At 36.2% G+C, this 26537-nt stretch overlaps 1 protein-coding gene across 1 annotated transcript in view; it reads right to left on the bottom strand.

Annotated features, from left to right (window-relative positions):
• The window catches only part of nup210 (nucleoporin 210), a 231503-nt gene that overhangs the window by 196550 nt on the left and 8416 nt on the right, over positions 1-26537 (bottom strand). Inside the window, exons 2-3 of the mRNA XM_073812225.1 lie at positions 12792-12928; positions 6491-6622 (exon numbers count right to left, since the gene is read on the bottom strand). Coding sequence (XP_073668326.1) covers positions 6491-6622; positions 12792-12928 — 269 coding nt within the window. The remainder of the gene's footprint in view (positions 1-6490; positions 6623-12791; positions 12929-26537) is intronic.

Raw genomic sequence — 26537 nt, forward strand, 5'->3', positions numbered from 1 at the left:
TTATAACCCGAGTCGACCGGAAAACGGCCATGAGCGCTACCGCGCTAAAGCTCGAGTGCAGTTTCAGCGTGCCTCCGGTTTCTATGGCGATGGTTCTTGTTACGACCACGCGCTGCATTTTCTTTCTCACATTTTTTAAATAATCTTATTATTAATTAACCATATCTTTTCTAAAACCATATCCATATTTAAAAAGTTTGTAGCAAAAAAGCAGTGCTAATGTCAAGCCCATATTGCACTGAATGAGCAAAGCTTAAGCTGGACCCGGGATATAAAAACGCAAAGCAATGTAAAGTCTGTCTCTGGGACAGCAAGTAGACTTTTACATCTGAAATAATGAGTGGATTAAGCTTTTTTAATCGGCAAGAGAGAAATAGAAAGATAGAACATAAGCAGTAAAAGTGCCCATCTAATAGAAATTATAACCATCATAACATCAGTCACATTTATAATCTATAGACCTGCACTGTCTATTAATATACTATACATAGTATTGTATTATATTGAGTTTGATAAAAGGGGTCTAATTGCTTCATATATCAGTGCAAAAACAGTAAGTCTTTTCGTGGTGCTTTGACAAACAGTGTCAGCTTTGTCAATGGCAAAGAAAGTTTGGGGTGGTTAGATTGATGAAATATAATGTGAAATTAATATTAATGTTTAATAAATCAGTATTGTATTGTATTGTGTCACACATTATTAGTTCTTCGTCACATGTATAGTAGACCATTATTTGTCAGTGGGTAATGACCGGCTACCACCACAAGTAAATTTCAGATCTGTGGGAAACACTGCAACGTTTAAGAAAACAAGAAGGCTTGTGGTTTAAAAGATGGCTAGTAAAATAAAAAGCATATCTGTATGCAATACAGTTTCGTTATTGTTCATTATTATCCAGAGCGCCTTAATATAACTTGAAAAAAATATGTGCGACCAAATCATATTTTACGCAAGTAACTGAAAAAGTTGGTAGCGCAAGTGCCACCAGTGGAAAAGGTTAGTGTAGTTCCCTGTGAGACCACATTTAACACTTTTAATGGCCTTAAATTTGACAATTTTGATTAATCACTTTTTAATACATTTTAAAACACCCTGATAAAGTTGAGAAACGCGTGTCTCGCCTTGTTATTTAAATACACCACAAAAAGTATTGGAAACGGGCTTGGTTCATTAAATTTGATAACATAACCACTTATAGTATTCTTTTATTAGTAATTACATATCTGTTTATTCTTTCAATACACTATTGATTCTAACAAACCTGATTTTGAAGCTGAGACCTTTAAACCTTTTGATTTTTCTACATCTGATCCTTATAATGTTTTTGTTGACCCAGACTCAAATTTTGTTTCATCATGGGGTGCTTCAAATTTTTGTACTTTTATACTCGAAAAAGTTTAATGAATTATGTAGATCTTTGCCTGCTAATATTTTTTCTACTTTTCATTTAAATATAAGAAGTCTTTCTAGGAATTATGACAATTTCATTCACTATTTATTTTTATTAAAACTTAAGTTTTCTGTTATTGCTTTATCTGAAACATGGCTTACTACGAATTCTAAAGACATTTTTAATTTGTCTAATTATAATTCTGTTCATTATGTTAGAGAAAATAGATCGGGAGGTGGTGTTTCTTTGTTTATTTATGACGAGTATGAATTTAAAATTAGGGATGATCTCACTTTAAAATCAGATAGAAATGAAGTGGAATCTGTATTTGTCAAGCTTTTTACTGGTTCTGGAGGAAAGAACATCATTGTTGGGGTTATTTACCGACCGCCTGATTCTAGTATATAAGATTTTAATGAAAGTTTGGCTAATTCACTTGATTTGATAAATAATGAGCATAAATACTGTTATATTTTAGGAGATTTTAACATAAATCTCTTAAATAAATCCGATACCCCTACCGCAGATGTTCTTAATATTCTTTATTCTAGTTATCATTTTCCTCTAATTCATAAACCTACAAGAGTTACAGAAAAATCAGTAACATTGATTGATTAATATCTTTACCAATTCTCTAAGTGAAGGAATTAAATCTGGTGTTTTATATTCAGACTTATCCAATCATTTTCCCATATTTCATTATTCTGAAATTAGGATTAACAGAGTTTAAACTCTCAAAAGATATACAGCAAAAGAGAATCATGAATAATGTAAATATTTCTAAATTTAAAGTTTTGATTGCTAGTACTTCCTGGGATAATCTGTATGAAGAACATGATGCTGAAAGAGCATATCAACAATTTATGACTACTATTAGCTCTAGTTTTAATAAATGCTTTCCAGTTAGTAGCTCTGTAAAGAAAACCAATCATTTTAATAAACCTTGGTATACAGCTAGTTTACAAAAGATGTTGAGGACTAAAAACAAACTTTATAAAAAATATGTTTTAAATCCTACACCTCTCACTTTAGGGGTTTATAAATCCTATAGAAATAAATATAATCAGTCTATTAGATGTGCAAAAAAGCAATATTTTAGTGAAAAATTTAAGAGGTGTTCAAATGATATTAAAACAACATGGAAAGTTATGAATCAGGTGCTGCAAAAAGAGAAGATTACTTCAAAGCTACCTTCAGATTTTGTGGATGGTGACAGTTCCTATAATAATCCATTTGACATAGCTCAAAAATTTTATGATTTTTTTTGTTAACATTGGTCAAACATTAGCTAATAATATTCCTGTTGGTAGTGGCAAACCTTTGGATTATTTATCAGGAAATTTTCCTGTCATCTCGATCTTTAAATCACCCGAGATTGATGAAATAAGTGAAATAATTGATGATTTAAAGTTATTTTCAGCTGGACATGACAATATTGCTGTTTTTCTTGTCAAACAGGTGAAAGGCTTAATATTACATCCGCTTGCTCATATCTTTTCTCTTTCCTTGAAAACAGGCATAGTACCAGAAGATTTAAAATTAGCCAAAGTTATTCCTCTGTTTAAAGCAGATGATCCTCAATGTTTTAACTATAGACCTATATCTATTTTACCATGTTTTTCAAAAATCTTAGAAAAAATTGTATATAAAAGGATTTTATGTCACTTAAATTCTAATTCTATTCTTTATAAACATCAGTATGGATTCCGTAAAAACCATTCTACTTATATGGCTCTGCTTCACCTGATTGATTTCTCATATAAGTGGTTAAAAAATTACATCTCTAATAGAAGACAGTTTGTTTGTGTTAATGGTTGCTATTCTAATACAGCAAGATTACTTTGTGGGGTTCCTCAGGGGTCCATTCTTGGAACCTTACTATTTCTTATATATATAAATGATCTATCGAATGTTTCAAATATTCTTACCCCAATAATGTTTGCAGATGACACCTTAATTTTTTCTCATTCAAATTTTAATTTATTGATTAAGAGTGTAAATGATGGCCTAACCACTTATGCTAATTGGTTTAATTTAAATAAATTATCTCTAAACTTTAAAAAATCTAATTTTATTATTTTTAGTGAAAAAAAAATACCCTAAGGCAGGGGTTCTCAAAGTTTACATTCAAAGGTCCAAATCTGAATTCCCATAATTTTCATAGGTCCGGAAAAACTTTATGTAAATCATTTGTTTATATAACAAATCAACACAAATAGTTTGGGAAAAACATAAGTGTATTTTGCATTTAAAGTATTTTTTTTTTTTTAAATAAACACAAGAAATATGCCAAAAGTAACCAGGTGCAAAATACAGAGCAACCTAATTAGAGAAATGGCACAGTTTGTTCTCCATCAGATGCATAAACCATGGCAAAAAAGTGTGGTTGGTAGGCAGAGACACTGACTAAAATTAGGGGTGCACCTATAAATTGGCTGATGATGCATGCTTCTCAATGAATAAAGGTGAAATGCCGCTACATCCAAAAGCCAGGGGGCGCTCTTCGGCAGAAACTTAATATGTGCTGCAGACGAAGAACCAGACACACGGAGCTTCAGGAAATGTCTTAAGGATATATTTATATTGCTGTTCTTCAAACCTTTTCAGGTATTTTCATGATAATAAAGAATATGTATAATGATTATGTTTGATGAGTGTTGCTTTTTCAAATGCATGTTTTAAACGACTCAAACCAACAGTGATTTCAGATTGATAAGGACTTACTGATCAGAAGCCGTAGTACATGAAGTAGCTGTGCATAATATCTGGGTGTGATGGCTACAGCGTCACACAGGAAATTTTTAAATAACTCGTTTTATTTTCGGACCAGGAATACTCTTAAATCTAAAAAGAAAAAAACTAAACGAATGGTTTACAAGTTTAATATGCAATTGTGAATTAGCAAATGCACACATTTAAACAATCACATAGAAATTATTAATGCACTTGTAATATGAAGTGGACGCGGGTCCGGATCAAGTTGCCGTCGGGTCCGGATCCGGACCGGAGTCCGGACTTTGAGAACCCCTGCCCTAAGGACTTAGCAAAAATCACAGCTGAATCTATTGAGTTGCCCCAAGTGTCAACTGTAAAGTTTTTAGGAGTTTTTGTTAACGAGAGTTTGAGTTGGAGGGAACAAGTTGATTATGTAAGTAGGAAAATACATAAATCTACTGGAATAATAAGGAGGGTTAGGCATCTTATTACGACAGAGTGTCTTCTTACTCTTTATTATAGTTTAATTTATCCGTATCTCTCATATTGTAATATAGTATGGGCGAGCACTTTTCCTACCACACTTCATAAAATGTTTTCCCTTCAGAAACGTTTTGTTAGGATTGCAACCCGATCCAATTCATATACTTCATCGGCTCCTCTATTTCAAAAACTTCAAGTTCTTACTGTTTATGATATCAACATTTCTCAAATTTGTGTCTTTATTTATAAAATATATGCAGGTGAAGGTAACATTCCAGAGCAATTTACAGGGTATTTTAAAGTTAATTCACAGGTTCACAGTTACTTAACTAGTCAATGTGATTTTCATTTCCCTAAAATTCTTACTTGTAGAGGTCAAATATTCTATACGATTTAGGGGTATTAAATTGTGGAATAATTTATTTCATTTAACAGAAAAATTTTCTTCTTTAAAAAGTTATAAAAGATGTATAAAGAATAATTTTATTGCTGATTTGTAATTGTGCTTTTGTTTATTGAGGTTTTATTTTTATTTTATCTACTCTATATAGTTTTGATGTTTATTATTATTATTATTATATTTTTATTTTATTTTATATTTTGTTTAGTTTTGTTGTTGTTTTGTTTAGGTGGAGGCTTTAAATAAGCCCTTTGGGTTTTTTGCCTCTCCCTGCACAATATATGGATTGTATTTTGTTTTTATTGTATATATTTTTTTGTATCTGTGCAAATAAACCAAATAAGCTTACCATGAAATGTGTCACAAGCCGAATGTCCAGTAAAATTGAATGTTTATATGTTTACAGCGTGACTAGTTACCTTTAAAAAATATTAGCGTGATGAGCCTTCAGGTGCCGCTTAAGGTTGGTGGTATTCTTCCCACCTAGTTTGTGGCCACATTTACCGTCGTCTCCCAATACGCATTCCGTTTTTCTTTCTGATGGATTATACTGAGAGTATGTCCATAAACATCTCGTCGTTTCCGTTTATTGGCGTCACCGTCACTGTCCTTCGAACTCGCCACAGCCCAGGTGTGGTGTTGTTGTGTGAAATCTGTTGCACGTGCGCGGCATGGCCGCAGCCGGGTGGTGGCCGTGAGTGAGACTGTGTTGACCCAAAACAAGTTGGAAACGGCACCATTGCTGATACTTTTTAGCTAAAAACAGACAGATTTCACGCAAAAATGGCAGAAATGACATGCATTGTGAATGTCAGACTTATAATCATTTTCGTTCCGTCTCGTCAACGAAAACTCGAAAGCGTCTGGTCATGTTTTCGTCACCTTAGACACATTTTTAGCTAGTCATCGTCACGTTAGCGTCATAAAAAATAGGTGCATCAACAAGATCATTTCGTTATCGTCATTGTTGACGAAAACAACACTGCAATTTATATATTAAAAGTTTATTGTTTCAGTTGTTTGTATTGTTAAAAGGCGTGAACATTCAAGATTGATTTGAATGCTCGTCTGCTGGTCATTATAATAATGTATTATAGGAGAAAAAAGAAGAGTGGGCCGCAGCCGGGTTGGGGCAGATAATTCATGTTGATGTGTCGGGTTACATCGAGTCCGGGCTTTAAAAGCCAAGGGCCGGGTCGGGTCGTAATTTTCAGGGCCATTGAGAACTCCAATTCAAACACACCTATTCACAACGCACCGGATAGCAGGCCAATCAAAGCACACCGTGCTTTTCAGAACGATGAGCTCTGTAAAAATCATTTTTCAGAAAGGCAACAATATTGTACAGTATGTGGAAAATAATGTGAATTTTTAACCTTGAACTGTGCAAACACATTGCATTACATCAAATAAACAAAATGATCTCTAATCTTTTTAGCAAAGTCATATGACCCCTTTAATATGGGTGAACACTATGTATATAGTAGTAATACAGAACTCACCTTCAGAATCGAATGCACTGATGCTGAGCTCCAGTGGAGAATCCTCCAAGTGAAGTTCTCGTGTAGTAGAGACGATCTGGATCTCACTAATAACATCCACTATAGCATCACAGCGCAGCACCTGTCCTGTCGCTGAAAACAACACCACCAGATCAACAAACATCCTCCTCTCTGAGGAGATAGGGGGCAATCTTTTGTTTCATATTAATGCACAGGGGAAAAAAAGACTTTAAAAAGTGCACATGTTGTGGAGTTACATTTTATTGTGAGAAAAAATCTATTACAACTATTACTACTGCAGTCGATTTCATTGGTTTAGGTAACAGTGACGCGGGTAGGTTTAGAGATCAGTATTGGTGTAGGCAATCTGTACAGTGATTGAAATACTGACATGACCAATGAAAACTTTAGAATCAGCTGCAGGGTGGGATTTGCGCTGAACGCAGAGACTTCCGCCACTTAAAGGCGCAAAAGAGGATGTTTTTCGCCGACTGAGAATCCAAAAACGGTTACAGAGTTTTTTAAATGAGCGCATGCGTAAGAACAGCCTTCCTCCTTCACAGCTCATTTCTAGGGTACGCCTTCCAAAACTCGTGCACGAATATTTGAACACGAGTGTTTGTTTACCACCGGCATATGCTGTGTCGCGTGACTCGCATCAGTGGATTCATTATGTAAAATGATGATAATAAACAAATAAGACGTTAAAACATTAGATCAGTCGACGCTACTCCCATTTCAACTAGCATGTAGCAGACTGGTCACTGCCTTACAACTACAGTACAAGAACAACGTCAATGTACTTGAATAACAGTATTACAATAATTATTCCCCAAAGAAAGAATAACGAAGCACGTTCGACAATGAAAACAAAACGAAACTTAAGATGGAGTGTCATGCGCTATGCGCATGTGTCACCTGTGTTTAGTTACTGGAGCGCGCACGTCTCTCACAAGGATCGTAATGGCAGTGATTGACAAGCCAGAGAGCCAATCGCTTATGCGATGACCGCATGAGCAGTTGGCTGATGTTTTTAAGGCCCTATCTTGTGCACAGATGACGTATATTAATATTATTACTTTCAGTGCAGCTAATAAATAGTCTTTTATCATTTAGTAAAGACAGATTCAAGTAATATTGCAAAAATGTATAAAACAAACATCCTCTTTTGCACCTTTAATATGTTTGTGTGGAAACATGAAAATGTACTTATGTTCTGAACACAAAAGATTGCATACTGTGCACATGTGCCGAAAGCCCGGTCTGGTACAAACAAATATCGTTACACCCCTATTATATAGTATGATCAACACAATTAGATTGTCATTCATACCAATTCATGCATTTTTGCCAACTACTAATCACTAGGTCTGTAACGGTACACCAATCCCACATTGGTTCGTTTTATGTTTTTTTTTTTTTTTTGCCACACGTTTCCGTTCGTATCACGTTTTTTTATCTGGGGGGTTGGAAGGAGAAGACAAAAAGAAAGATTTTTATTTAAACAATATTTTTTATTAAATAACATTTGAAAAAACTTTATAAACTAAACACCAAAGAACAAGATTAAACAAGATTAACTATGCAAATTATTAACCATATAACAACCTATATAAATATAAATAATACAGGGCTCCAGACTGCCACCAAAATTGGAGTGTGCGACTGAATTTTATTATATTACATATTTGACCTTTTTTTCTGATGTGACACTGAATTTGAAACAGCACTTTATACTTTCTGCATCTATCATCAAAGTATGTATTAGTAATACAGTGGAAATTTGTAGAAATGTGATTATTTAGTTAGCATGTTGATTTACGGTGTGTGCCCCTAAATTTTTTTGGTTGCGCCCCTAAAATTTTTAGTTGGGGGCCACTTTGCTCCCAGTAAAAAAAGTTAGTCTGGAGCCCTGTAATATATAATATATAATATAATATATACATATACACATATACGTAAGGGATAATCCATGGGTTTTAATGCACAACGTAGAGGCGAAGAACCACCCGACGCATAGCGTGGATTATCCCGCTTATACCTTGGTTATTTGCCAAGTTAAAGCTGTAATTAATGTTTACAGTGTCATTTTCTTAAGTTAAGGCTCGCACTCCTTCCGCTTTAAATAAAGTAGTGACATTTTAAATGAAGAGTGTTGGGAGTAGCAAATTACAAAATATTATATATTACAGTAATATATTAGTTTTTGCTGTAACGCAGTAATATAAATTACTCAATGTAGCACCAAATACTCCATTCTAGTCTATATAATTAAAAACTGCCATGCTTTGTTGTTCTTTCTCTGTTTTCTTTGTTTCAATTTTTTTTAAGCTGCTTTGGTATGATGAATAATTGTTAAAAACGCTACATAACTAAAATTAATGAATACATCCATGTACTCCATCCTAGACCATAATAATATGGCATGGAATGGAGTAGCCTTCTATTTATAACATTAATTAATAAAAAATGACTCAATGTAGCACCAAATACTCCATCCTAGTCTATAAACTTAATACCTAAACCTTTAAGCTGGCTGACATGTGTTGATTCAGAATTTTAAGCAGGTGTTTTGTAATATATAATATATAAAAATGTAAAATAAAAAATAAAAAAATATATATAAAATATATAAAAGTCAATTTTAGTCATGTAGAGTTTTTAACAATTGTTCATCATACCAAAGCAGCTTCAAATAAAATCGAAAAAAAAGGGAAAGAACAAAAAAGCATGACAGTTTTTTTAAGTCATTATAGTAGTATTCCTGCAGCCTTGTGGACGATACTGAGAGAACTCCTGGGGTTATATTGAACCAATCAGAATAAAAAAAACATGGAGTCATCAGGTGCCTCATTTCATAGCCCCGCCTTCCCACCTGCGCTTGCAAACTCAAATCAGTGAGAGAATCATGACAAAACTGCAAGTGCAGAGGGAGCAGTAGATGTCGGGTTATTTCAGGAAATAGTTTTCCTCCGTATGCAACAAGTCATTTACAACTGGTTTATTTTACACACAGGGACAGATTCTGCGCGATTAATTCATATTTGCCGTTCATGAAAGTGTGTTTTTCATTGTACACAGCTGTTTGCAGACTTGCAATGCTTTTGGCAGTATTTCAGCGCAAAAACCGTGCCAAAAGTGTAAGCGCGGAAAAACTGAGGTCAGATGCATACAGTTCATACTTATTTAATGCTAATATGAAGTTTCAGTTTTACAAGACATGAATTACACTTACGATTAACAGTACAATGATGCAAAACTTGTTTTCTTACGCTTACAACTTGATTTACACCTTCACAAAATTGGTTTTGCGCACGCAAATTTATTTTATGCTTGCAATGTCACGTACACTCTCACAAATATGATCCTGCGCATGCAAATCTTTTTGACGTTATTTTACCCTCATAAAAGAGCCTTCTTGGACATATTACAATGCACTTATTTTGTTGTATGCAGTTTCAAAATACAACATGAGTATGTTTAAATGTATATGTAGTCATTATGTGGCACTATCGGACCTGATTGCGACCGCTTTAGTCAATGCTTAATACAGCCGCGGAGTTCCCAGAATCAGCTCTTTAAAAAACGCGTCTATATTTGACACCCACCGCATCCAAATCGCAGTTCAAATACAAAATTAAAGTAAAAATGAACATGCTGCATACAGCACCCGGAAACAGACATACTATTTTCCTCTGAGCTTTTTCCTGTGGGGATGCTGGTCGCGCGGCATTGGTCAAAAATAAAAAATAAAAATAACACAGTCTAATTTTGAAATGCATTGTTGTAACGTGCGTTACTAAGACTGTAACGAGTAAAATATTACCGAAATTGTATAAGTAATGCATTATATTACTGCGTTACAGCAAAAACTAATATATTACTGTAATATATTATATTTTGTAATTTGCTACTCCCAACACTCTTCATTTAAAATGTCAAATAACGTTATGTTTTTTATTTAAAAATCAGTTTTGACCATTAGTTTAAAACAAGCAACATGATTGTAAACTATGAGGTAATTAGAAACATTTAATTCAAATGTTTTAGTTGTTATTTATTTACTTTATCTTAATTTTTTTACAGTTGGGTTAAAAGAAGTTTGATATTAGCAGCATCAAAAAAACTCTGCTTTCTTAATAAGAGACACGCAGAAAATTCCATTCATGTAATTTCATAGATTACACACATTCACTTCACACACATATTATTAATGCTTTAAGGGGTTTATAAAGTAGGGCTGTTCCAGTAAAACATGATTGTGTCTGGCCGAATATTTTTCTGTTATTCGGATGAATTCGTTATTCGTTTTTAAGTCATTATCCAAGCCCTTCAGAATAACATATTCAACTTCGGGCACATCCCTAGTAATTACATGTGTGTTACATCGGCCACACTGCTTTCTTAATATCGATATCTGCTTTAACCACAAAAAAAACATAATCTGTCGACCCCCTAATTTTTTATTAATTGTTATTTAATTAAAGAGACTAAGGGCCCTATTTTAACGATCTAAAACACAAGTACGAAGCGCAACGCGCAAGTGAGTTTGTGGGCGGATCTTGGGCGCTGTTGCTATTTTCTCGGCGTGATAAATAACTCTTGCGCCGGGCGCAAATCAATAAGGGGTTGGTCTGAAGTAGGTTCATTATTCATAGGTGTGGTTTGGGCGTAACGTCAAATAAACCAATCAAGACGCTATCCAACATTCCCTTTAAACGAAAGGGCGCAAGTTCCATGGCGGGTTGCTATTATTATGACGGTTTTACCAGGCGTACGCCAGGAGCGGTTTACAGCCGAGGAGACCGACGTTCTTGTAAGAGCAGTCAAAGACAGAGAAGTTGTTTTGTATGGGGATAGGAGAAACCCGCCCAAATCAGCGTAGGTTAAATAGGCGTGAGAGGAAATAGCCACAGTCTCATCAGCTGGCATCCCCATCGTTGCGCCAAGCGCTACAATGATGTCAGGAGACGGAGGAATCCCAAGCTTGCCAGCATAAATCGGGCACGCCGTGTAACGGGAGGTGGATCTGCCTCTACACAGACGCCAGCAGAGGACATCGCTGCGTCCACCCTCACCGCTGAAAGGGTTTGGGGGCTTTGAAATCGGACCCAAGAAACGCAAGCAAGGTCCAACCCCAAAGTACTCTTACAAATCAAGTTCATATACATTAAGGTTTCTTATGAAAACATTTAAATTATTATTTACATAAAATAAACGTAATACAGCCACACAACAAACTTATGAAAATATTTTAATCGTTATTTGCATGAGAATTTTTTAACGCAGCCACACAATAAATAAAAACTATCACCACAATGCGCACCACTATGATTCCCCTTATCTCGTGTATTAATATTTTTAAGTGTTACAATTTATGATTTGCAAAAATAACTGTTGCATCTGTGATTAGATAAGCAAAGTGTGTGCGCGTTGTGCACGCTATATTATGGTCAAGCATGCGCCCTTAAAATAGCACAATGAACCATGCGCAACGCGCCACTGACTTTAGACTAGTTTTTTTTTGGTCAGTGGCGCAATTGTTTTTTGAAACTGCAAAACAGCATCAGGGATGGTTTGCGCCGGAACACGCCTCCTTTTTTTGTGCTGAACCACCCAGGGAGCGCAAGTTCATTCCCTAGTTTGTCGACGTGCGTCTGTGGAGGGAAAAACCCGCTGTGCGCCAGTGCAAAATACGAATGATACATGCGTCACTGACAAAGTCAATTGCGCTGGGTGCAAGATAGGGCCCTAAGAGTTCTTGAGGTCAGAAAAGTAATAAAGATTTGTTTTGAATGTTGTATCTGGTATATAGTTGAATCGGTGCTTCCCAATTCTGGTCCTTGAACATCCCCTCACAGAGCGTTTTATATGTCTTGTTATTTAACACATCTGATTTAACTTATGAGCTTGTTAGGGAGATGTGCTTACCATTTTGGAAGGAGGCTGATAAGTTGAATCAGGTGTTTTAAAAAATTAGACATCTAAAACTGTCTGGGGGGTGGGTGATTGAGGACCAGGACTGGGAAGCACTGACCTTAAGTGATTTAAACTACTGTGAAAAAATTATTTAAAGAAGAATTGTGTATTTGCCAATTCAAGTTGTTTTTTAGTTTTTCAGACAGATTTTTCTGAAATCAGATACTGTACCTTTGAAAGTCACATATACAGACAACCCAAATTACTTAACCAAAATTAATATTAGCAATAATATCACCAGGACACCGGACGCAATGACAAAGCTTCACCAACATCAAATCACCACCTATAGTTTATAAGACTGATGAAAGTGGAAACTCACAGATGTCCTCAGCAAGTATAATACTGGTCAGTCTGGATGGTTGAGTTGATCTGGCCTGCAGAATGGCCCTCTGGGAACACTGACGCTCATTCACATCCACTGGCTCTATACTGGCCACCTCTGGTCTGTTAGATGACCTGTAAAGAGTGCACACAACAATCACTGTTAACGGTGTCTTAATGTATTGCTTTGTGATTAAGTGTTTCATCTTAACTTGACTTCATTCAAGCTGTCTTACTTGTGTGTACTTTTGTGACTTCTTTGTGAAACTCCCCAACTTTTCTAAATGGGTTTTGTTTAACAATCCTCTTCAGGCTGCAGTTATCCATATTGCTTGTACACATTTTTTCTACTACATCTTTTCCTTCCCTTCACCTCTCTATTAATGTGCTTGGACACAGAGCTCTGTTAACAGCCAGTCTCTTTTGCAATGACCTTTTGTGTCTTGCTATGCTGGTGCAAGGTGCCAATGGTTGTCTTTTGGACAACTGTCAAGTCAGCAGTGTTCCCTTGATTGTGTAGCCTACAGAACTAGACTGAGAGACCATTTAAATGCCTTTTAGTGGTGTTTTGAGTTAATTAGCTGATTAAAGCATAGCACCAGGTGTCCTCAATATTAAACCTTTTCGCAATATTCCAATTTTCTGAGATAGAGAGTATGCAACAACGTCACTTTTCCATGTGACCACGCTGAAGCTCACCCTGTCGAGTGGCAAAACATTCAACAAAATGGCTGGTTTTCATAGCGGCTGCTGCGAAAATGCCAGTAAAACTGACTATTATCAGCTTAAATTGAATTTAGTTCACCTTAACAGTGACCCTAACAACTTGCCAAACAACCAGTAGTCTGCGAACATTGGCATATGGCCAGACATTGCTTTTCCTGACATATATGTTTGACTTGCCTAACACTATTAAACCATCCCACCTTTGTAAAACACAAGGCTCATCATAATGGATAGGGGTGTAACGATACACTATGCTCACGGTTCGATCTGTATCTCGATGCTTGGCTCGCGGTATGATATACATCACGTTTTTTTTTTTTTTTTTAGCAAATTAAAACAATTAAACCGTTAAATTTCAGATTAATTTTCATAATATTAACAATTTAATATTTAATCATTTAATATTTTTTGTTGTACATAAAACTTAATAAAGAATTGTAACATTTTAAGGCTTAGCTGAACCTTCTGTACTGCAGGTCTGTCACTGAAAAAAGAGAAATTTTACATAAAATTTGAATTAAGGGACTTTGCAAGGGGCATTGTTAGATATACAGGCCCCCTATTTTTTTCTGACTTTTTTGAAAGCCTAACACTTCTATACAATGTCTTTTGCTTAACCCACTATTCCTACATGTATTTAAAAATATTTAAGTATCATGTTCATTATACTTAACATGAACATTGTTAACATGTTTGGAGGCATAAATGGCATAAAAGGTTTAGAAATAATGACAGCAGATAACTTATTTTCTTGCACATTGGCATTTTACATTATACAATGATAACAATGATTAATAAATTATTTTTACAAAAATATTTTTACAATAGCACCATTTTAAGAAACCATTCATTTTATGAACGCTATACTAAAATAATCTCAGTCATAGTTACTGCAAACTGTATCCTACAGCTAGTGAACTAAATATTAATTTAATATCTGAAAATACAGAATAGTATAACACATACATGTGTTGATTTTTTTCAGCAACAATTCAATTCTATAGACTTGACAGAGGTTTACTTAAGATTTTTCCTCCAATGTTTAAGACCTGACTGGGTGAGGATTAAACTCCCAGAAGCCAATAGTGATCGAGTCAAAATATGATCATTATTATTTATAAACTTACTTTAGTTTTGTTATGTTTTTATAAGACATCTCAATCGCGTGGCGTCACCTTGACTTCTGTATGCGCTGCGCGCGGGGCGCAGCTGAACAGACAGAAGCGCGCGTCTGGACATGTTTTGTGCGTGCAGGCGTCCGTGCAATTGATTAAGATTCCCGTCATGTGATATATGAAAACAAAATGTTGCCAGACGTGGGACTTAAAAGATGACGGGGCATCATCTATATCAATTTCTGTTTCTACCGAAGTCATGTTTGCTGACCCTCAGTTTAATCTGCGGGTGATTCAAGCGATTTCCGTGACTGCAGTGAAGCACAGGTGACGCTGGCGCAAAGTAGATCACGTGTTAAACGGTCAACAAATAAAATTAAAATAACGTCATCATATAAATATCCCCATCATGCACGATGCAACATCGTGGCATTTTTTGTATTGCGAAGTATTGTACTGCGAAGTATCGTTACATCCCTAGTTATGAACGCAACTTTCCATTGCGGAGCGAGGATTCCCATGTGAGGATGCTTCTAGTGCATCAATGCTGCGCCCAGGAAGCACAGTATGATTTAGACGCACTCACTATGATTTAGGCCAGGGGTAGGCAAGTCCGGTCCTAGAGAGCCGCAGTCCTGCATATTTTAGCCTAAGCACTGATAATCTATCCTGATGTCTAAATCCTTAAGACATTGATTAGCTTGTTCAGGTGTGTTTGATTAGGGTTGGAACTAAACTCTGCAGGACTGCGGCTCTGTAGGACCGAACTTGCCTACACCTGATTTAGGCGCATCAATTCTGCACCCGAAATGTGCATAAAAGGTCCGGTTAAGTGCATAATTCCCAAAATGTGTGTGTGTGTGTGTAATTTAAATTGTTCAAGAAAAATACAGTAGCATCGGATCGGCAGGTATCGGAATCGGCCGATACTCAGAATTCGGGTATCGGAGATGGAAAAAGTTGTATCGGTGCATCCCTAATCCCAACAGATCCTCCCCACAAAACAAATCACAATTTAACCCCTGTACATATATACTATATTCTCCTTATTTTTTAACACATCTATAGTTATGCGGTGGCACAGAGTTAGACCCTTTTGACTCCACACAGAAACAGCAACGCAAGAGGCATGACATAACATCATGGATCTGTTTTTTGATTCTTTTTTTATGTATTACTGTCCCATGTGAATGTACCGTTAATCAAGGATAGACTAGACGCAAGACACTGGCGTGTCTAATGCACAGGATACGTGAGTTTGTACTTTCATGCATGGCAGAGTGAGAGACCAAACTTATAAATTCTTATATATATCATAAAATACTAAATATTTACAAAGACACAGTAAAGAACTTATTAAAAGCTTTTTTAATTTCGTTTGACTCCAGAACTATTAGAATTAATCTGCAAATAATTACCTTTGTGCAAATGGTAAAGCTTTTGTTTAGGTAGGGCTGAACAATAATTATATCAATATGTCTCGCGGTATAATATTTTTCGATAACGGTGATATCGTTTCTAAACACATTTCCGATATTTCGATACATTACGGCGTCCCGTGTATGTCACGTGTAAACACACGTTAAACGCGGGTCAAGGCGTTACTTCCCTCTAAAATGCGTGGCGTCTTTTGTAGTTAAGCAACCATAAGCCACAATCTCCGGGACGACGAGCAAATGGAATGCGGATTTAAATCGCTTATCTGTTCCTCGCGTCAAATCATATCATTGTCACCATGCGATCAATTAATCTATTCGGGACTTTGGAGTGTTTGCTCAGAGAATAGCTGTCACTCAGAAGTAAGAGAAGGAGGTGCGGTTTTAGTTCGCGTCAAGTCACAGCTTCCAATGACGACACCATATAGGGAGAGAGAGAACAAGAGATGATGCACACAAACTTAATTACTGGTGAGAAAAAATAGGCTTAAGCCATAAGGTGCCAAGGTTAGAAAAGGGTAAAGATGAGGAGAAAAGATGCTGTGTATGTATGCTGCTGTGTCACCTGGTTATGAGTAATATGTATAATATAATTAAATGTCTAGTATCAAATATGTCACTATCTAGCTTGCTAAGCAATTACAAGTAGATCAGTAATTTTTATTTTTTTACAGTATGTAACATTAAATACTACAATTGTTTTAGGGTCACGTTGACTTATTAATATTTTCTCCACATATTACTATAATAGCTAATTGATCAAAACTATAGACTTTTACACAGATGGAACTATGAAAGTCAATACTATGACTGAATAAATCCATAATATATCAAAACAAAAACACAACCCGGTGGCAAAAAATGCTTAGTAGTTTATAAATATAAAATAAAAAATTGTGCTGTTTAATGTTAAAATAGCTCTTCGTCCCTTCTATGAGATGTCGATCTCAGAAATGGCCCCAAGCCTATTTGAGTTTGAGACCCCTGCATTACAGCAATTAATACTGACTGACATTCAGGGTGCACCTATAATATTATTAAGCTAAGCCTGAAAGTCTGGTTTACTGGAAAGTTATATCACTTTTTTGTATGAAGGATAAACACGAATTAAAGGTGAACATTAATATATTTATCCCTTTTTTATTTTAAATATGATATAGTTTTATAGGAGAAGGTTTCTTTGGCAATTTGTTTTCAGATGTTTGTTTTTGGTTCAGACATCCATTGCAGACATTCTTGACAGTTTTTCCTGAAGCTTTTTTAATATGCATACTAGGGGTGGGCGATATGACCAAAATCTTCTATCACGATAGGATTAATTTTATATCATGATAACGATATGTATCACGGTAGAGTTTTTTATGTTTTAATAAGGTTTAAATCTTTAATACCATAGAAATGTTCATAATTCTCACAAAAAACATATACAAGCATAGAAAGAAGATAAAAACAAACAAAACTCAAGCTCTCTGAAGATACACAGTCAATAAGAATGATAATAAATAATTATGCATGTATGTATAGGCCTATATATATTTTTATTTAAGGTAGAAAGGTGATTTAATCAGGAGCGAGAGATTTTTTTCTCAATGCTGTTTGATTAACACGAGTGACAGACAGGAGCAAAATTAGGTAACTTCCCCTTTAAGACCAAAGTCCGGATCCAATACACTGTTACACATGCACTTTCTCTTTTAGCTGTTTACTTTCTCTTAAGACCTTACTGGTCGTGTTTATGATGATGCTTGCAAAGACGGGAATTTTGACGCATATGTGTATTTAAGGCCAATAAAGCGGGAAAAATGCTCACGAGCTTAATAAGCAGAGGTCGCGCGACTTGCGCGCTCCTCACAGACAGAAAGAGCAGCGGTTGCGCGACTTGTCCGCTCCTGACACACAGAAAGAACGCACGCATACAGATCTGTTGTCTGTGTTTCAATGGCTTAAAATAACTTGTTTTAAAACTGCAGTGCTTAAATACGTGTACAAACGTTACGTTTTCGCGACCACACGCACAGGAGCGTGACGTGGGCACGTAACCTCGATAGAAACGATAGTCCAAAATCTCTACCGGTTGACAAATTTCTACCGGTTAATTTTGTCTACCGGTTTATCGCCCACCCCTAATGCATACCATTATCGGATTTATACCGTATCAGCCGAAATGAAGAAGTATATCATGATAAAAATTTTGGCCATATCGTCCAGCCCTATGTTTAGGTAAAGTGCAGGATGCACGCATCTTGAGGAAGAGCACACTTAACTTAGTAAATGTACGTTTATAACCATATGAACACAAATGTTTTTTGGCGGGTGTGCTTGTGCTGCAGCGGTCTTTTTCATTTCATTTTTAATTTTTCAAGTTTTGCTTTATAGAAAGTTTTTCTTTAAAGTGAATTTCATTTTGTATAAACTGTTTCTTAATTTTAATAAATGTTTCATCAACCAATTGCATGTATTTAATAAATAAAAAGCAAATATAGCAGACAATATAATAACCGTGCATGGAGGCACCGGCATGGCGCGTTCACTTGCACTGCAAACTAGATCGCACCTCATCATAAATATACAAAACTCAGCATAAGCCTATATGCCTCATACATTAGCATTTAAAATCTTTGCTGCATTCGTTCTAGAAGGGCTTTCTCACACACAACGAGTTAGACCTGCCTTGTCCGGTGCGTTCTTTACGCATTCTTAAGGTGCCTGTTTTTTCCATCAGTTTTATCATGTTTCAGTCTATTAGGCAACATTTGCATAAGATGGGCTTAGATTTTGAAATACATTACATTACATCTACATTTCAGTGGTAACAGATAAGGTGATGATGATCAACTTCTTTATTATAGTTAGCACTACCTCAAACTAAAGCGCCGTCTCTTCGGAGCTGTCATTTTCTTAAATGAGCTGCGGCAATGTTTCAAATGAGCTTTTAACGCTAGACAAAGCTATTATTTTCAAAGCAATCACCTTGTATCAAACCATTTCGAAACTAAGGAGCAATTTGTCCTCCGATTTCCGCGTTTGCGGGACTTCTTTTATGTATTATTGATGTTTTTTCGTTGTTGGTTTATAAATGCTCTATGAGAACAGTTTAAAAATTTTTTGTCAATTGATCGTTGTGGAGGAGAGGACTTTGGTCGACTAAGCATTTCTTTGGTTGACCTAACATGTATGTTAATATATATATATAGACGGTTTCAGAAGTAAGAACATAAAGCTAAAGCATATAAAAAAAACACTGAGCTAACGTGGCTGTGTAAAATGTGTGAAGACGTTCTTAAGTTGTTGTCGACTTCACGTGAAGCTGCTAGACCTCGGAAGATAATGAGCATTGTCTCAAATACGATTAACACTAGGAATGCCACAATTCTCAATATAATATTGAACCGTTCGGTCAACCCCCACGGTCCAATACGCGCATGAATTGCGTTTTTTTTTTTTTTATCCATCCAAAACTGTCAGTTTTATATTCCCTGCACTTTTGTTTATGTGCGCGCCTGCGTGATCTGCACGCTTAAATGCCACAGCGAGTTGATATCCAGTTACTGTGCTAGCTGCTTTAACTCTGCTTGCAATGCTGGTGTCAGATTTCATTCGCGTGCGCGCACACACTCAACAGAAGTACGACAACAAAAAGAAGCAGCACCACTGTCTGTTAAATCTGAGGTGTGGATTAATTATTTGCGAGTGTAGATTACATACAACATCAATGTAAAGATGCAAATTCGCGTGGGGCAATGCGAATGATGCAAATTGGGCTTGTTTTTGACACAAACGTGCGTTATTTGCCTCAAACACATTTCTCTGCAAGTTGAAAGTTCAACTCAAGAAGAGAATGCGCATGATGCTTAAATAAATCCCACCAGTAATCTTGATTGAGGAATGCATTTTTGGTTTCTACACAGACAGCATGATGTTGGACTTAACAAAAGTGCAGGTATAGGCTTCATTTACAATGTAAAGTTGAATTTACTAAGTACAGGTATATGGGCAATTCGTGCAAATTGCTGTCCCGGAACCAAAAAACTAATTTAAAAAGCATTAATGTAGGAAAATGTCTGATAAAAAAAAAGCAAATAGTAATCAAAACCCAAAGTAATATTTGAGGTAGCGGCAGGCTTTATATATAAAATATCATCATTTATATGGTGCTTTCAATTGAGAGGTGGTTGTCCCAAACCCCAAGGTCTGAATTTCACCATAGGAAAAAAAAGATATTAAATAATAAAAATAAAAAAAATTATCATTGTTTGAAGAAGTATCATTTTGAATACTTTTGTTAATTAAAACCAAAAATATATTTATTGGATATTTTCAGTAAAAATCATGTAAAAAAAACACTGTCCCGCATTTTCACGTCACTACCAAAACATTGCATAGTTTGGTCAATAATATAATAATGCTTTAAGCCACTCCCCTCCATTTTGAACCAGAAACTTTGTCTGTGCCTCTCTCCCTTGTGGTGACATGGTGATTAGATCAGTCCCATGGTTTTGAAGTAAATGTCATCAAAAGTTTGGAAATCAGTGTGTGACATTTAATAATAATAATAATAATAAACTTTATTTTATAAAGCGCCTTTATAAGCAGCTTCTCAAAGCGCTGTACACAAGCTACACAACACAAACACAACTAATACAATAGCATCAACAATCAAAGGCTAATTTAAAAAAATAAGTCTTAAGTCTACCTTTAAAAATATCATAGCTCTGGACTTCCCTAAGATCACGAGGCAGAGAATTCCAAAGAACAGGAGCATATGAAGAAAAGGCCCTGTCACCCATAGATCGCAAGTGTGTACGAGGAATAACCAACAAGTTGGATTGCGAAGCTCGAAGTGTCCGGGCTGGGGTATAGGGAATTAATAATTCAGATAGGTAGTCAGGAGCCAAACCATGCAATGCTTTATATGTCAGCATCATAATTTTAAAATCTACTCTAAATCGGACTGGGAGCCAGTGTAAGGACTCCAGGACCGGAGTAATGTGATTGCAAACCCTGGACCCAGTCAATATCCTGGCGGCCGAGTTTTGCACATATTGCAATCGATTTAGTGTGGATTTTGAGATTCCAGCTAGGAGGGCGTTACAATAATCCATCCGAGAGACGACAAAAGAATTCATTAGCTTTTCCGCTACTGAGAAACTTAGCATTTATGAATGTCACTACCGATTAGGGCTGGGATAAACAATTATTTTTTAAACGATTAATCTAGCGATTCTTTTTTCGATGCATCGATTAATCTAACGATTCATTTTATCAGTCCGATTCGACTTCGATTTGATTCTCGATTATCTCCCCATTAATTAACTAATAGCAATTTATACATGTTGATTTACATATCTGAATGTAAACATTTCAATATATGTTGATTGCTCTTGAAATTTCAAAATAAAAAGACTATACAAGTGCAAAATAATGCATTCTTAGTCAGAGGTAGCATTTAATAAAGCGTTTGCAGCGCATAATGTGCAGTTTAGTAACAGTATAAAAATCTCAAGTTCAAATTACTTTATTTTGCATGCATTAATGAGCAAAACCTCTTCAATGTGCCTTTTGATGATCACACAGTGTAATTTTTATAACTTGATTTATTTAATCCACATTGTTTTCGTGCTGTTCTAGTCCATGTAATGACAGATATAAACACAATTAGACTTAAGAAGCACATACATTATTAAATCTCTTTCTCTTAAGTTTGTTAAGATAGATGAGGACTCATTTACTGCTGTACAGAGAGTGAATGAAGCGCAGTCTTCTGGCAACAGTGTGCAGTGTTTCCCATACATAGGCTCTACTTGGGCGCTGCACCCAGGTAAATTGCGACCCGCCCAAGTAAAAAAAAATCACTTTACGAATTTCCGTATTTCTGAACTGAACTCGACTGGATGACCCGTGTTTTGGAGAGAGAGAGAGAGAGAGAGAGAGAGAGAGAGAAAGAGAGAGCGCGAGAGAGAGAGCGCGAGAGAGAGGTGGGGGTCGGGTGACCGTGAAGATAATGCACGCGTCATAAACTCATCATCCAGCGAGGCAAACTGGATCAACTGCAGCAGCACATACGGAGCAGCCAGGGAACACACTGCGACCAAAATGGTCGCATATGCTTATGTGCATATGTGTTTATAGCATCTAAGTTGGCTTCATTTTGCGTGCAAGCACGTTGTGTCTCTCCGGTTGAGTGTCCGTTCACGTGCTCTCTGTTTCTCAATGAATTGGGCGCGACGCGAAGCAACCTCAGTGTCACATAGTATCCTTTCATGTTTCTGAACTTGAGCAGAGTTTTACCATTAGAGGTCTTTCTTCACTGAGGACGCGGGACCCGTACGGTTCCGGGATTATATTTTAAATGGTCAGATGGGTCCGGGTCGGTCCTAGTTCATTACTTCGGGGTCCCAAGTCTGATTAATATTGTGTGTAAAACCCGAGTCGATGGGAGAACGGCCGTGAGCGCTACCGCGCTAAAGCTCGGTTGCTGTTTCAGCGTGCCTCCGGTTTCTATGGCGATAGCAACTGGCTCTTGTCACGACCACGCGCCGCTTCATTTTCTTTATCCCATTTTTTAATAGTCTTACTTAGGGCTGAACGATACATCGAATTTTCATCGTCATCGCGATATGAACTCACGCGATGAACACATCGCAACAGACAGCCTTGACGCGATGAATGAAGGGAAAACGGTAAGCGCATGTAATGAACGTTTGACCTATCACGTTTATTCCTGAAGACATGCCCTGCGTCCCAAACCGCATACTTCCATACTATATAGTAGGCGAAAAGCACTACTTCTCGTACTCTTTGGATACTATATAGTATGGAAGTAGGCAGTTTAAGACGCACGGATGGTTTGCGCGTTCAGGGGAACCCCCAAGTCAGCTACGCTCAGATTGATTTGTGAAGTGTCAGTTGCGACGCTGTGCCTGTTAGCAAAAATGATGGCGAGAAAGGAGAGAATAGTGAGGAAAATGTGCTGTCAAACGAAGACCTTGTGGTAAAAAGGAACAGCACTTCAGCTGGAATTATTTTGGATTTAGGAGAGATGACGCCGCAAACACAGGTACTGTGGAAGCGGTGATTCACATATATTGCGTCTATTGCGCGCTCAAGTTCATTATTTCAAATGTATGTTCGCTCTGGAAGCGCCGTGGTCACGACTCGCACGCAGTGCGACGCGCTCTTTATTTCCAGGTATTTCAAAAACATTTTAACTTTTCAGAATGACACAAGCGCAGCGTGCAGGTCATGTGACAATAACCTACGTGTCTAGCATTTTCCACCCATTTTTAGGCGCGACATGTGAATGGCCTCTAAAACATGGGAAAAATATAAAATATTTATCGCAACTCACATCGTCATCGCAACATTAAACAATTTCATCGCACATCGCAACTTTTCCTCACATCGTGCAGCCCTAGTCTTACTATTAATAGACAATATCTTTACTAAAATCTAAACAGTTTGCACAGAGATTGTAGGAAAAAGCAGTGCTAATACTGAATGAGCAAAGCTCTAGCTGACTCAGGATATAAAAAACGCAAAGCTGTAATGTAAAGTCTGTCATCGGGACAGCACAGCAAGTAGACTTTTAAATCTGAAATAATTAGTGGATTAAGCTTTTTTAAATCGGCAAAAGAGAAATAGAAAGCAGTAAAAGTGCCTATCTTATAGAAGTTATTACCATTATAACATCAGTCACATTTATAATCTATAGACCTGCACTGTCTATATAGGCTATAGTATACATAGTATTGTATATAATTGAGTTTGATAAAAGGGGTCATCAAATTGCTTCATATATCAGTGCAAAAACATCAAGTTTTTTCGTGGTGCTTTGACAAACAGTGTCAGCTTTGTTTATGGCAAAAAAAGTTTGGGGTGGTTAGATTAATGAACTATAATGTGAAATTAATATGAATGTTTTATAAATCAAAGTATTATGTTGTGTCACACATTATTAGTTCTTTGTTACATGTATAGTAGACCATTTTTTGTCAGTGGATAATAATGATTGCCCTTTTCACCAGCTACCACCACAAGTAAATTTCAGATCTGTGGGAAACACTGAAGACGATTTTTCCATTTACATAAAAATAACATTTTTGCTTCTTAACTTCTCTCTCTTCCTGTTACCCAAGCATAGAATAATTAAAAAAACAGTTTAATAGGCCAAGGAATCAGAATCGAAACCGAACCGGAAACCGTGGACAAGAACCGAAAATTGTATTGAACTATGAACTAAGTGTATTGTTGCATCACTAATTTACAACTTCGTGCAAATGAGAACGACTTTTTTTAACATTTATACCGCTATTGGATTTATACCGTGCCGATCGAAATTTAGAAGTATACCGTCGATAAGAATTGTGGGCATATCCTCCAGCCCTATTCTCAGTATTGCATAACTGATTCTCAAACATTTAACAAATAATTTAGTTGTCACATTATTGGAAAGAGAAAAATTTCCCAGTCACTCTTATTTTCTTACACTATTTTCTTTTCTTTGCACTTTACTTTCCATCTTTATTTTTATTTAGTATCGTTTAGTAGTGTCTTAGCTATTGTTGATATCTTTTGTTAATAAATTCCATGTTATTACAACTGTGTCTTCCTTTTGTTTTTAATACAGTTAAAAGGTACAGTAAACGTTAGTCAAAATCTCACAAAAACCTTCAGAAAAATTAGATGAAAAACTCCAAACTCAATATATTTTCTTATTTGTTGAATGATCCATTTGGATAATTTTTATACTGTTAAGGTAAAATTCCTTTGCTGGTGCCGCAAGGTAAAGGAGGAAGGGGTCATCTGATACTAACACACAAATGGGGCTTTTCCATTGCATACTACCCCACGGTTTAGTTTAATTTGGGTCGGGTCAGCTCACCTCACTTTGGCGTGGTTAGCTTTTCCATCGAGTTTAGCATCACTTCGCAGTGGGAGGGATTATAGGCGTGTCGTTATATTTGCGCTGCCTACTGCTGTGACATCATACAAGTGAGAGCATTGTTGTAATTTTCCCATAGCAGAGCAGATGACAACATGTTTGCTAGAGACAGCGCAAGCTAGCACTGAGGTAAAGGTAATCTTTTACATTATAGCTAGGGCTGTCGCTGTAACCGCAATCCTGTATTACCGCGTTACTGAGAAGCGTAACCGCATGGATGACAAGTAACCGCAACAACTGCGCTTTTCACGTCAAATTCTTATATAGCTGCCCTTCTTGTTTTTCACATCATACATGTATTGTATAATAAGGGGCAAATAGACTGTCAAGAGTTAAGAGAGTAACTTGTTTTTCGTAAATTTCAATTCAAAATGTAATATTATGCTATTCATATTTTGTAAATTCAAAAGTGAAACTAAGATGACAGAATAACTATAGCGTGGTCTGCAGATGCAGTTTTAAAGATTAAAATTACTTTAATCTAACTGATCAACACAAATACAAAGCACCATAATATAACTGATTGCTTACCAGCATTAAAACTAGAGCCCGACCGATATGCATTTTTTGGGGCCGATGCCGATACAGATATTAGGGAGTAAAAAAAAACACTGATAACGATATATCGGCCGATATTCTTTATGTGTATACTGTATTATAGTACAGTATACATATACTACAGTATATTATACTACAGCAGGCTACTGTACATATAATACACTATATACATTAACAGAATATACTATATATAAATACTTTTTTTGCAATGATCACTCACAAATGTGGTGATCAAACACTTAAAATGACGTGACAAAGATATGTAATATAGGCAGGTGTGTTTTACAAGTTAACAATAAACTTTATTATCCAAAATGATTCTGACATAAGTGCACAAAACAGTAAACTTGACTAATTATAAATAACTTTAAAACACAAACAAAACAAAATACATATAACTTAAATGATTGTCAGTTTTGACGAGAATAATGTTATATTGGGCTTATTTTGAAAATGGAAACTTATAAAGTCATTGTTTATTAGCTTTACAGTAAGTTATGTACTTCACAAATTAATTAGAAACTTACCGTTAAGACGACAATGCTTGACTTGCTGACAACATACTGATGTAGGCTTATGTTTAATGTACTGCACAACGTTTTTATGACGCGAACCCACAGTGTTCTGCCGGTACTTTAAACTTTTATAAAACTAAAGCGTCTTCTCTCCGCCTCTTTAATTTAGCGAGGGTGTAAAGTTGCGCGAGCTTATTTAATCAATTGCTTTGAAATGAGCATGTTCAGTAACAGCACAAGCAGCTGTACTCCCACAGACTGCGCGGCAGTTAAAGTGCGTCCTTTCTCCGCCTCGCCTCATTTCTTCCGCTTGCGTTTTAAACAACTCGCAAGTGGACAAAAGAGACGGATTAAAAACACCAAATGTAAACCGGAATGTGTCTTTCTCGCCCACTTTTAATCTAATCGACCAAAGCTCGTCTTAATACCAGGTGTAAAATGTTGTGAAGAAAC

Source organism: Paramisgurnus dabryanus, chromosome 16 (assembly GCF_030506205.2).
Source record: "Paramisgurnus dabryanus chromosome 16, PD_genome_1.1, whole genome shotgun sequence".
NCBI lineage: Eukaryota > Metazoa > Chordata > Actinopteri > Cypriniformes > Cobitidae > Paramisgurnus > Paramisgurnus dabryanus.